Genomic DNA, 13,961 nt, shown 5'->3' with positions numbered 1-13,961 from the left:
TGGATATAAGGGGTGTCAGTCAGCCCGGACATATAGGGCCGGTATGAGGGATGCGGCTGGATCAAGAGGGCAGGACTCGAATGAGATCTGGGGTTCATGTGCGATCATACGATCCAGTGTCCTGGGCCCTTGGATGTTATTTATGTGGTACAGATTTGTTGAGGTGGAATTCCAACCACCCTGTAGGCACATTTTGATACTTACACCCTGCACATAACGTACTTTGAAGAAAAACCCCTCCAACAGTAGGTTCTCGTTCCAGCCACCTCTTCTTCGTTCGCGAAACCATCTCAGCGACGGCGCCGTTGCTCAGACAGCTCTTTCCCGTCCTCACGCCGGACCAGGAAATACCCTCCTGTAGACAGCGGTGGCCTTGGCCAGCAAGCTCTTCCCCGTCTCTAATTTTGGGCCACCAAATCCCCTCGTCGACCGCAGCGACCTTGTTCCATCCAGCTCTAACCCTAGACCATGAAATCGTTCCCCACTTCGTCTCCCCATTTATTGACCATGAGTACAGGAGCATACTACACCATTCCATGTTCATTCTCGACTTCTCGTGGTGATATTGGGAACCCAGCAACAGACAATGGAGGCTCGTCAGGACCAGAACATTCTATTCAATACTTCAAAGGACACACAGTTAAGTAGTAAATATAATTTGTTTCCACAGAAAATTAGTATTGTATGTTCGGATCCACCCACGTTACAAAGTGCTTGTACTGGAGTTTTTGTTTTGGTTGATTCTCCAATTTTGGATCTCATTGTGGTATGCACCGAGTATTAACTTCCAACAACGTGTTGTATCAAGATATTTCCATCTCATTCTGGTACTTGCAGTTCTTAATGCAATCAATTCATGCATGTTAATACTCGGCCATCCTTCAATCTGGGAAGCACTCGTGTTAGTCCAGGAATTTGCAATGCCTTGGCGCTGGATCTAGTTCTTGATATGTGCCACATTTTGATTTTTTTATAGAAAAGCAGAGAAGAGAAGCGAATTGGATTTTAATTTTTTGTTGATGCTAGTGAGACTTACATCAATATTGTTCTTCCAAATGGAGGAAACTAGCACTACCTCACCATTGCCAAATTAGACATGCAATTGTTTGGCATCAAGATGCTAGCTCTATTTTGGAGATTAATTCCAATATGCTCTGTTTTGATGAATTCTTTACACCCAAGAAGAGATAGTGCTTTTCTCTAGATGTAAGTATAATGCCGAATGTTTTTTTCTTTTGGCAAAATTTATATGAACAAGTTGTTCAAGTTTTTTTTGGTGATTGTACCACTTAAAGCCAGGCTACCTCAGCATCAGAATGCAAGATATCGTAATGTACACCCCAAATTTATCATAGTTGTTTTGATTTGTCTATGTTTACTTCTGACATGGGCACTTAATATGTCATACAAACATTGTCCTCTCACATGGGCACTTACTATGCCATACAATTGTTTTCTGAAACTGAAGAAACATATCATATAGTACCTCAAGACCACGAGTGCAAATGTTTAAAATCGTTTGATGTGTTAAATACACAAAACTTACAACATGATCGATCTCCCAATTGTGAAGGCTCCATTTATTTAATAAATGACAGTGGTTTATCCATTTGCAGGGTTCATTCTATAAACCCGTGTGTGACGAGACACTCAAACCAACAGTAGGCATGAAATTTGATGAACAATCTAATTTGGTGAAGTGTTTCTTATGTGCAAGGGAGGGATACTGGTCTATGGAAGGTACTTATATGGTTAACTGCATGAATACAAATCCTTATAATAAAACACACAAGGTGAAAGTAACTCAGTGTGGATGTGATGATGCTCGGGACAGTGATGAAAAATATAAGATAACTTCAATGGTTGAACACCACAACTACGAGCTAGTGTCTCCTAGCAAGATGTATATGCTTGAGAATTAAGGACCATAGAGAAAATGAAAAGAAGACAAGTCCGAATAAGAAATTTGGGGTTGTTCTACGGACGCCACACAAATGTAGCAAATACAAGGAAGTTGTGCTACATGAGGCCAGCATTTGTCCGAAGAAAATATGAAAATATTTGTCCGAAATGGTTGTCACTGGTACAATTCCTGCTGTTGGCTCACATGTACTGTGTAATGAGATGAAATACTGGTTCAAAATCTACTATATTTGTCTAAAATGATTGTTCTAGTTCCATTTTTACTGTCGGCTCACATGTTACTGAATAAGGAGTTGAAATATTGGTTGAAAATCTACTGGCACGTCTGTTCTAATATAAGCTTCTATTTATGTATTTCATTTGGCTGGTACAGCCATGGCATTGTGATTGGGTGGTCAGGCTAGGGGAAGGACTTGTTTTCATAAGAGCCTCTCTTTCTAGGGGGTTTTCTTGAAAATGTACGTACAAAGTGGCTGGAATCCCACCTCAACCAATCTGTACCACATGAAGTACATCCAATGGCCCAGGATGTTGGATCCTATGATCTCACTCTAGTCGCCCCCGGATCAAGATTTTATGAGGTCACTGCCCGGGCTGTCCTCTCGGACGTATAGGGAGCTTTTGAGCAACTTGGTTGTAGATGCTCTAAGTCGCTTGAAAATAAAATCAGGGTCATTCGATTTCGGTTGAGAAGGAAGGAGGCGACGACGCACAGTACCGAGGCCACAGACGGCAGTGCTCGGGCGAGCGAAGCGAGGCCCGGGGTTGCCGACAAGGCCTCGCCCAAGAACGAGCCGCAGTCGGCGGCAGCCGGCGAGTAAGAAACTTGACGGATCGGGGGTGGGCGGTGCAGGGCTCGCTGGAAAAATCTGGTTATTAGTTGGTTTAAAGGGATGGCTGAGGGGCCAGTCAAGCACGGCGGTTGGCGGTGGTGAAGGGAGGGTGGGGCGACGAGGCTGGCGCGGGAGCGCTGCCGGCCGCGCGCGGTGGTGGTTGGCGGTTCGATGGGTGATTTGTGGGGCAGTTGGGGAAGAAGACGTCAAAACTGAAGAAGGCATTTGGCCGTTTGAGGCGAACGCACGTCGGCGGGAGTCGTCGTCGATGGGACGGCGACTGCGTTTTCGTCCTGGATTCCTGGAACAGCTTGTGCGCGCGTGGAGTCTGGTGACAAACTCTGGGAGCGGGTCGGGGGAATGGCTACCGCCACCACGCGCAACGTGCGCACATCGCCCGGCCGTACCACAAGCAGGGCGCACCGCGCACGAACATCAGCACGCACACATGCACGGACGCACATCACACGGCACACTACTTTGACCACGTAAACACACATGCGCACCACGCACAGCGCAGGCTCACCACACACACGTGCCAGGCGCCCGCTCGATCCAGGCCCGTCCTGGCCTGCTGCCACCGAGGAGCAACAGAACACGGGAGCTGAAGCGCGTGCCATGGCGGGAGCACAGCACAAGGGTGACGACGACCGGCGACGTCACACACCAAGCAAGCGCACACGCACATTGCATACGGCTGGCGACGACCACGGCGAGGTAGCGCAGGCCGCGTCGCAACGGTGAGTTAGCAGGCCCCTGGTGGCGTGTGCGGCGGGGGCGGGGGCGTGGGGGCCCATGTATGCAAGGCGGGCGCGTCAAAGTCGAGCTCGCCAGGCTCGTCGGTGGTGGTGTCGGGGCTAGCCGGCGAGAGAAGCTCTCGGAGGCGTCGGTGGACGCGGGCAGCGTTGCCGCCTCAAGCAGCGCACACGCTCGCCGGCAACGCGTCCTCGAAGAGATTCCGGGCGACGTCGACCGCACATGATGTATGATTTGACACCTCGCCAATTCGGCATGATCAGTTTGTCAAAACAAGAATAGCCGGAATTTCTTATCATAATTCAGAGCAATAATTTGATCATAATTCAGAGCAAAGACACACATCAACCGTATAAATTACTCAGGTCTCAAGCTACTCTAGAGTACGCATGGACACGAACTAGAGCGTAAGCGTGAGACGGTTAGAGGAGAACGCGTCGCCGTCGGGGCGGCTGTAGGGGACGGCGCGCGCGGCGAGCCTTCCCTTGCGCTTCTTCATGAACCGCTGCAGCGACGCCTTCCTCGCCATGGGCAGGTCGCCATCCGCCGCCTCGCAGCTCGCTCGCGGTGTGCCTGAGACAGCAGCGACACGGAGCAGCTCGGCCGCCCTGTCAGCCGGGACCTCGTCCAGCACCAGCACCTGCCCGCCGTAGAAGATGGTCATCTGCGCGTTCGCCGGCGCAGGACCCGCCTCGTGGTCGTCTTGCGCGGGCACTTCCGCCCCGGGCATGAGAGGGAGGACCACCGTGGCCGCCGGCCGCGCCTCCGCCGCCTTGATGCAGCGGCTGAGGACACCGCACGCTGCAGCGAACCGTAGACCCTTAGCGCTCCCTGTCGCCGCCATTGCTTGCCGGTCGGTCGATCGATCGATCGGTCGCCCTGTACGCTCTGGAAGCCTGGCGAGCTCGCAGTGCCTCTGCTAGTTGATAGGGTGTTAGTTGCAGGAATGATAATGATAAAACTGATGGATTAGGGGGTGGTGAGATGGGTTTGATTTATAGGAATCGCTCGTCCTGTGGGCTGTTGCTGTCAAATGGGGGGACGCGGGCTGTTTCTTTCTTTCTGGTCGCCTGTGGCACGAAGAACACGTGCTGGTCGAGAGCACGATAATTTCAACGTGGTGGATGGTATGCTGCCCTCGTGCAGCACGTTTTTTTTTTTTTGAGCAGCACGTTGAGTTGTTAATTCGGCGGCAGGCGGCTGGCAGACAGATTAGAAATTGATGAAGTGGATCCTTTTCCTGCTGCCGACTCCGGTGCAGCGATCATCGACACAAGAGGCCGAGGCCCCTCTGCTAACTAGAGTATGAACTAAAACAGCGTCAAACTACAGTACAAGGACATAAATAAAGCAAACAGTGATCAAGCCAATAAGATGAAGCACATTTTTAACAACTACTCCCTCCGTTCCTTTTTATTAGGTGCACTTGTTCTAATTCTTCGTAATTTTAATCTTTGTCCTCCAAAAAAAATCTCTCACCTGATTGCATGTATCTCTCCTTGTAGAGAAAAAAGAGAAACTATCTCTCTCCCGATTACGTGTATCTCTTCCTTTCCTAGCCTAAATGATTTACTTCCCACTAATCAACGAATTAGACAAGTGTAATTTTGTCATAAATTGCGTATAATTATGTGCCTTGATCACCGTGCCGAAAATATTACACCTTATATAAAGGAATGGAGGTAGTACTATGAGAGAGCCACTGGACAGCTAATCAGTCTAATTATCTGCTCCTTGGAAACAAATGCTCACAAGAGGATGGGCAGGATGTAATAAATATTCTGAATGCAGTGACGGTGAGTTTTGAAGAGAAATACATGTGTTTGCCTATTCCAGAAGGACGCATGGCAATGGGTAAATTCAAGCCAACACAAGATAAAGTAAGGAAGATGATGAATGATTGGACTAAAACATATTCTTTCAGTGGAGCCAAGGAGACACTAGTTAAATCTGTGGTTCAGGCGATCCCCATCTTTGCAATGAGTGTTTTTAAGTTTTCAACAACCCTTTGTGAGGAGCTCATGCACATGACCAGAGACTTTTGGCGGGGAGATTCGCCGAGATATCCACGGATCTAGTTGGGAGAAACTTACGAAGCGAAAAAGCCAGGGGCATATGGGATTCAAAACCCTTAAAGTTTCTAACGAGGCTCTCCTTTCTAGCCAAGCTTGTCGGCTTATTGCATATCCCGACAGTTTGTGCGCGAGAATACTTAAGGCAAAATACTATCATGCGGCTGATCTGCTAGACACAACATTCATTCATAACACATCACCAGGTTGGCAGGGCATCATGCATGGTTTGAAACACCTTAAAAACGATGTATTTGGCGCATTTGCAATGAAAATGGAGTTCGCATTTGGAGAGACAATTGGATCCCGAGAGGAAATATGAAAATAAACACAAATCCGACAAACTCTCGAACTCGTCAGGTAGCGGACCTCATCGACCAAGAGAATCATTTTTGGAAGGAAGATAGTATCAGGCGCATATTTACACACCAAGACGTAAATAATATTTTGAGTATCCGATTCTCAAATTATGATGAAGAGGATTATATTGCTTGGCAGCTAGAAAAGAACGAATTTTTTACTATTCGCAGCGCATACCGGCTAGCCATGGACGAAAATTATTCTGAGATGATTGGGTCCAGCCACAATATCTCAGGGGATTATAGTATTTGGAATAATATTTAAAAAACAAATGTTCCCCAGAAAAGTGTGTATTTTTACATGGAGACTAGCAACTAAATCCCCGACGGTTCAAACTAACAGATTTTGACGCATCCCAGGTCTCACTCGATTTGTAATGTATGTAGTGTTGATGATGAAACGGGCTTCCATGTGGCAAATGGATGCACGTTTTCATGGGTCCTTTCGCATGAGTTGAAGGATGTGTGGAATCTTCACCCTGAGCATGAAATAAACTACACCAAAAGGGATTGGGTCTTGGTCCTGCTAGATAAAGTGAGCGAATATCTAAGACAAAAATTTATACTACTCTAGTGGTGTGTTTGGCATCATAGAAATGCTGCTATCTCCGCAAAAGGTAAAGCAAAAATATTATCGTTCTGCTACAAAACTACCTTGTAAACCTTTGCATGATTGCAGGCGGAAATTCTAAGATAGATCGAAAAGGGAAAAGTCTATGGTTAAATTACCAAACTTGAAACAACATGATAATACAAAGGGAAAATTATGGCAAAAAACTGGTATTGGTTAGGCCAAGGTCAATGTTGGTGGAACTTTCTTGGAGGAAAGCAGTGGTGGAGCATGGGGCGCTGTGGTTCAAGATCATGATCGGAAAATTATTATATCTGCTTGGGATTATATACCACGGTACAATGGAGCAGACTGTGCGGAAGCCATTGCTTGCCTAGAAGGATTGCGGAAAGCGGTGTTGGGTACTGATCTACCTTTAATCATTGAGACAAAATGCAGCTCAGTGACTGATGCGTCTTCAACTATCTATAATTTTTATTGTTCCATACTATTACAATATCAATCCTGGATGTTTATTATGCAATTATATATCATTTTTTAGGACTAACCTATTAACCTAGTGCCCAGTGCCAGTTGCAGTTTCGTTTGCTTATTTTTGGCTTTTCAGGAAATTAATATCAAACAGAGTCCAAATGGAGAAAAACCTTTGGATTAATTTTTTGGACCAAAAGAGACGCTAGAAGGTTCGGAAGAAAACCTGACAAGCCATGAGGGAGTGACAAGCTCGGGAGGAGTGCCCCAGGGGGGCGCCCCTAGGCTTGTGGGCCTCTCATGAAACCTCTTCACCTAATTCCGCCTCTATAAATACTCAAATATTCTCCTTACATCAGAGAGCCACCCGAAATACTTTTTCCACCGCCGCAAGTTCCTGTTCTCGTAAGATCCCATCTGGAGGCCTTCCCCGACATTCTGCCGCAGGGGGGATTGATCACGGAGGGGCTTTACATCAACCTTGCTGCCCTTCCGATGATGTGTGGGTAGTTTACCATAGACCTACGGTTCCAAATGTCACAGCCCCAAATCAGCCCTTGTTTGACTTTGCTTGTTCCTCATGTCATCATGTTTAATTTTCAAAGAAACTTGAAATGGGGATGTTGAAACCCTAGCACCAAATGCATTCAACTAGGTTCAAATAAACAATATTTTCAATGAACCCAAATGCCCTTTAGAAAAGTTCATGATTTTTGTTAAAGGTGAAAACCTCTGCCAAAAATGATGCACCTATTTCTAGGCCATCCTGGCTTTTTGAATTAAATCTTATTGTATTTGACTTTTGGGCATTTAAATGCTATAAATAATTTAAATGTTCAAATAATGTTGGAACTATTTTTGGGCCACTGAAATAATTCAGCAAGTGTCCATGAATATTTTCAGGATTTTAGGAAATGCCTTGGTATTTTTCCTAAGCTCAAAACAGAGGCAAATAATTAGAAAACAAAAACAAATTAGAAAACAGAAGAGAGGGAGAGCTTACCTGGCCTCACCTGTGCAGCCACCAGAGGGGCCAGCCCACCACTGTAGCGGCCTAGCCCACCGAGGGCAGAGCCGTCTTCCTCCTCCTGCCAGTAGGCAGAGGGGAAGCGTGGAGCGCGCGCGTGCGAACGCGGCCACCTCCTGCTTGCCACCGAGGCGCCCCCGACGCGTCTGGAGACGCCCCGCAGCCCCTCGCTTCTCTCCCTCACTCGCTGCTCTCTCTCCCGACCTCTTCCCCCTCCTCTGCTCCCTCTTCCTCTCTGCCCGAGTGGAGCTCGTCGACGCCGCTCGCCGTTGCCGTGGCCACCGAGCCCCCCTCGCCTAGCTAGGATGCCCAGCAGCTCCGCCACCTCGCGCTACGCCTCTCCACCTAAATAAGCCACTCCGGACGCCCTGCAACGACTGCACCGTCATCGTCTTCGAGCTTCGGCCATCGGCAACCCCACCGTCGATTCGACGCCGTCCGTGCCTCCCCGAGCTCGCCGAGAAGCTCTTCGTGACCGCGGTGAGCCCCGGGTCATTCCCCCTAACCCTATCCCCGTTTGGTTGTCGTAGCACCATTCACCACGAGCACCGAAGCCGCCGTCCGCCATTGCCGCTGCACGCATAGCCTCCGTGCTCCCCTGGCCTCATCGCGCTGCTCTTAGTGCTCCCCGTGCCTAGCAGGTGCTGCCCAGCCCCTCCATTTGCTCACTGATACACCGTAGCGACGCGCCCGTGCACCACCGAACACCACCGCCACCAAAGCTCGTCGCCGGCATGAATTCCGGTGACCCCGCGACCTCTCACTTGGTCCTTTGGATGCGCAAGATCAAGGGCTATCCCCTGGTGCCCTCAGCGTGCCAAGCCGACGCCTCTAGCGCAAGTCCGGCGTGCCCCGCCGTGTTCTGTGGTCGCCGCCGGCTGAACTCCGGCGACCGATGACGTGGACGTCATTAGGCGCTAACCCAACCAGCTAATCACCCTAACAGCCACTGACAGCGGGCCTATCGCAGGGTCAAACCCAGTCAGCATTGGGTTTGACCGCGTTTAGCCCCTGTGTCACTGACATATGGGCCACACCTGTCAGGTTTGACTCTGGTTAGGCGCTGTTGACCAGCTGACGTCACAGTGACGCAGTGCTGACGCAATAAATCATTTTCTGGATTTATTGTTATTCAGAAAATTCCAGAAAATAGTATAAACTTCTAAAAATCATATAAAATCAACCGTAGCTGAGAATGAAATAATTTATATATGAAAAATGATCAGAAAAATACAATCTATCCATCTGTATCATTTTCATGCATGTCAAACTAAGTTATACCTGCTGTATAGGTGAAAACATGATAATGACATTATAAATGCTAAATATGGAGTTTGCATATGAACCCTTAGTTCAGATGGACCTCATTTAAACTGTTGCTAGATGCATTAGTGTAAATCATAACATTCTTGACATGTCATGACCATGCACCATATTGTCGCATTGCATTGATTGTGTCCTTCTCTGTTTGCCGGTAACCGTTCCCTCTCAGTAGCCGATGCTCCGATGACGTGATCGATGACACCGATGAAGAACTATAATATCTTCAGAAGTGCCAGGCAAGCAAAACCCCCTTGTCCATTCCGATACAAACCCACTCTCTCTCGCTCCTGCTCTCTTTTACTTCATTAGGACAACAACGATTCATCTGTTACTTGCTGCGGTAGTTGAACCCCTTATCCTCTGCATGACCTGTCATTGCCACAGTAAATAGATGAAACCCACTAGCATGAGTAGGAGTTGTTTGAGCCCTGGTGTGCCTACTCATTCATGCTTGTTTGCCATGCCTGCTATTGCTTAGAGTTGTGTCAGGTCTGATTCATCGGGGATGAGTTGGAATGGTGATGAACATGTCCTACTGTGTGTGAGCTAAGTGTGTGAACACGTTTTGGTAAAGGTAGCGGTGAGAGGCCATGTAGGAGTACATGGTGGGTTGTCTCATTGCAGCCGTCCTCAGGAACTGAGTTCTGTGTTTGTGATCCATGATACAGTTACTACCACGCATTGGGCCCGAAACCAATGGACCCTCTCGGCTTCTTAATCACCCTTGTCCTCTGTCCAGGAGTTGCAAGTAGTTTCTGGTGTTTGTGGTATGCTGGAGGCCGTGGGCAGCGCTGACCAGAGGGGTGGGCTGTGATGCGGTAGGCACGTGGCCGGGCATGCCGGGCACCCGTTTGGTGTCTCGGAACCCCGCACACATCGTTCGGGGCCGTATGTGGAAACCTCGGCCGGACTCCCTGCGGATGGAACCTGAATAGGCGATAAACCTGGACTAGAGACTTGAGTGTTTAGGTAGGCTGTGGCCGACACCCTCGCCGGGCTTCCGCTTGAAGGTTGCCGAGTACATGTCGTGTAAACGGCGGTAAGTGGTGAGAGTGTGTGTGTCGAAGTACACCCCTGCAGGGTTAACATCATCTATTCGAATAGCCGTGTCCGCGGAAATGGACTTCTGGGTTGCCTATAACAGTTCATAGACAAGTGAAAGTGGATACTCTAAAATGCGCAAGATAAGCGTGAGTGCTATGGATGGCGTTCTCGTAGGGAGACGGGAGCGGATCCATAGTGGAGTATTGATATGGTGATAATGTGGACTCGTGTGCGCCACCTCAAAGAGTTACTTGCAGTCATAGTTTAGGATAGCCACCGAGTCAAAGCTGGCTTGCTGCAGTCAAACTCCACCACCCCCCTTTGTTGATACCGATGCATATGTAGCTAGTTCTGATGTAAGTCTTGCTGGGTACATTTGTACTCACGTTTGCCTATTTTATGTTTTGCAGAGAGACGCCAGTCTCGCTAGTAGTTCCATGTGGACTTCGACGTTTAGCTTGATACCTCAGCTACGATCTTGTGCCCTCGGCAGGATCTGGTAGATAGTCAGGCTTCTCAGCCTTTTTTCATTTGTAGATGTCTGTACTCAGACATGTTAAGCTTCCGCATGTGTTTGACTTGTATGCTCTGAATGTTGGGTCATGAGACCCATGTTTGTAATATCTGGCTCTTCGGAGCCTAATGAATAAATACTCTGAGTCGTAGAGTCTTGTTGTGATGCCATGTTGTATTTGCACCTATCGAGCGTATTGTGTGTATGATTGAAATGCTTGGTATGTGTGGGATCCGACAACCTAGTTGTTTATTTTTGGTAGCCTCTCTTATGGGGAAATGTAGTCTTGTGCTTCCATGAGCCATAGTAGTCCGCTACAGCCCGGTTCACCGGAGTCCTGCTAGCCCAGCACTACTGCTCCGGAAAACTTGACTGGCCGGCATGTGATTCACTTCGTTCCTGTGTCTGTCCCTTCGGGGAAATGTCACGCGGTGACATCCGGAGTCCTGCCTAGCATGCTACAGCCCGGGTTCCCGGAGTCCTGTTAGCCCAGTGCTACAGCTCGGATTCACACGCTGCTGACCGACATGCTCGATGTTGATTCATGTATGCCTGTCCCCGTAAGTTAGTGCCACTTTGGGTTCACGACTAGTCATGTCGGCCCGGGTTCTCTGTCATATGGATGCTAGCGACATTATCATATACGTGAGCCAAAAGGCGCAAACGGTCCCGGGCCATGGTAAGGCGACACCCGTGGGAATACCATGCGTGAGGCCGCAAAGTGATATGAGGTGTTACAGGCTAGATCGGTGTGACTTAGAATCGGGGTCCTGATAGCGTTGGTATCAGAGCCTGACTGCCTGTAGGATTACGAAGCCAAACTGGTCGAAGTTGAGTCTAGAAATGCTTTAATTATATAAGGGAATTGATTGTGGAAGGGAACGTAGGGCTCTTTTTACTCCTTTACCTTATGCCCTTCTGATCTGAGTCACCCTCTTCTCTTCTACGGGGATTAAGAACTAGGCTTCTCATCTTTCTATCAGGATCACGTGTTACTAATCCGTAGACTTATAGGATTGTTGGTTTCAAGCCTCAGTTCAGTCTCTACTACTTCCGTATGTTAACTGTTGATCTCGGAACCTTGATATTGTGCTTCTAAGTGGTTATGCCACCATTTTTGCAGGATGTCTCAATTCTTTTGAGCATTTACAGCCGTTATGCTGTCCGAGTCATCCCAGGTTCCTAAATGGTCTGATGCATTTGCAAATCCTTTCCGTCCGTTCTCGATGTTCCTTTGGGCCAGATTAACCACACTAATCGTCGAGTTGAGGTACTCCGTTACCTCGTCGTGTATGTTGGAGTTATTATTATGACCCTAGGTGTCTTAGAGGACCACTTAGTAATCTAGCAATGCTCGCATCCCCAGTGTGATGATTTTGGCCACTATTCTCAAAAGCATCCCGTGATGCCATTTAGTTAGTAGGCATTCTATTTCTGGGTTCTTGAGCCCAAGATTCACTCCACTTACCTCCTGTTGATAGTGTTTGCTCGTTCCTTTAGGTTATTAGTAACCTTTGCATTAGTCCTCGAGGTCCGTGGTATTTCATTCTTCCAATACCATGAACCATCATGGCAGAAGTTCTTTTAACCAAAAGATCACAACCAGGGCGCTCTTGAGGAGTACTCCATTCATATTGTGACTCTGCCAGTCCTTCCTCCTCTGCATGGGTTATCCGGAAGAAATATGTTGAATTTGTTCGACATACTAATCCATGCATCCACAACTCAGAAAAACATATGTTCCTTTGGGTTGTCCCTCTTTAGTTATTTCCTGGCCCTCGTCTATCAATTGATAGTCAGGAGTAATTGTGCATTTGTGTTATCGATGCCTATTATTCTTGTGGTCTGTCAAGCCATTCTAATCCGGAATGACTAGGAGAAACAAACTCCAGTACCTCATCCATCTCTGGGATTGGGTCAAAGTAGTTGTATTCCGCAGATCAAATGCCTAACCAGCTTTTGTTCTGTTCTACCTTCGAGTATTACCCTCTTTATGTCAGGAATCTCATGAGAATTGCACCACCTCCTATGAATTCTTGGCGCAGTAATACTTCTTGCCATCATTGTTCATTCCTCGGTTTCGTGTTATTATAACCGGAATACCGACAAGTGAATTGTGATGTGTGAAATCTATACTCCTAGCAACTCCGTTGCTTGGTAGTTAAAGGACAATAATTTCATCCTTAGCGTGTTGGTTATTGAATCACCATCCTAAGGTTGATCGTGCTACCTAGTCCATATTCCCGGTGTACTTTTCGATCAATGAGTTAGGATAGTGTCAGTCCTTGCTTATTCGGTCATATCGTCTTGCCCTAAAAAGCAAGATTGTTCTCGATCTTAATAACATGTCGGTGGATCGTGATTTTCCAAATATCTTCTTGGAAGGACCACCAGGTTGTCCCTGACCGATATGTTGAGTTCGTGAACAAGTTGGTTTTCCAATAAACCACCCCTTCTCCAAGAATCCGTGTTGGATACCCCTGAGCTAGTTGGTCAAGCTAAACAACAACTTGGAGAGTTGGAAGATAAAAGCTTGCCAGCTTAGTTCATTTCAAGGGATATATTTGCGTGTGTTGAAGATAGATGATATCTTCATCGATTGGTCCCTGTGATCAGTTGTTGGACCTATTGTCATATCAAGACTTTGATTTGAGTATGGGCTATCATCAAATCAAATCAGAACCAACAATGTTCATAATGTTGTCTTACTCGTGGTTGATACCTTGAGCATACACCATTATATCTTTTGGGTCTGACCAATGCTATCACTTGTTCACATAATTATGGAATTCCATCTCCATGGAAACCTGGATGAATTGTTGTTGAGCCCATCAGCAACACTGCTACCTTCTCCATGACTCGTGTTGAACATCCAGCTAGTATTGGAAACTTTATAAGCATTATCTTCGTGTTCCGTTCATGAAGCATATGTTGGATGAAAGAAGTGACTTACTCTAATTCATGTGCACTAGATGCAAGTTGCCGTCGTGGATTTGAGAAAGTCAATGTTGCTTCTTTTGGAATCATCCCAAGTCAGTTATGCACGTGCGAAGTATTCCGTGGTCTGT

General features: G+C 47.4%; 1 protein-coding gene across 1 annotated transcript; it reads right to left on the bottom strand.

The window, feature by feature from the left end:
* Window positions 1–3,800: 3,800 nt before the first annotated feature.
* On the bottom strand, window positions 3,801–4,501 carry LOC109784190 (protein TIFY 11e-like). The gene has a single exon (XM_020342788.4). It carries the CDS (start codon window positions 4,354–4,356, stop codon window positions 3,913–3,915), a length of 444 nt encoding a protein of 147 aa, XP_020198377.1. The 5' UTR covers window positions 4,357–4,501; the 3' UTR covers window positions 3,801–3,912.
* Between the last annotated feature and the right edge of the window lie 9,460 nt (window positions 4,502–13,961).

Source organism: Aegilops tauschii, chromosome 7 (assembly GCF_002575655.3).
Source record: "Aegilops tauschii subsp. strangulata cultivar AL8/78 chromosome 7, Aet v6.0, whole genome shotgun sequence".
NCBI lineage: Eukaryota > Viridiplantae > Streptophyta > Magnoliopsida > Poales > Poaceae > Aegilops > Aegilops tauschii.
This window is presented reverse-complemented; position numbering and strand designations above follow the sequence as displayed.

Excerpts from the sequence above, each read along its gene's own strand:
- LOC109784190 (XM_020342788.4), bottom strand. The coding sequence starts at position 4,356 with ATGGCGGCGACAGGGAGCGCTAAGGGTCTACGGTTCGCTGCAGCGTGC.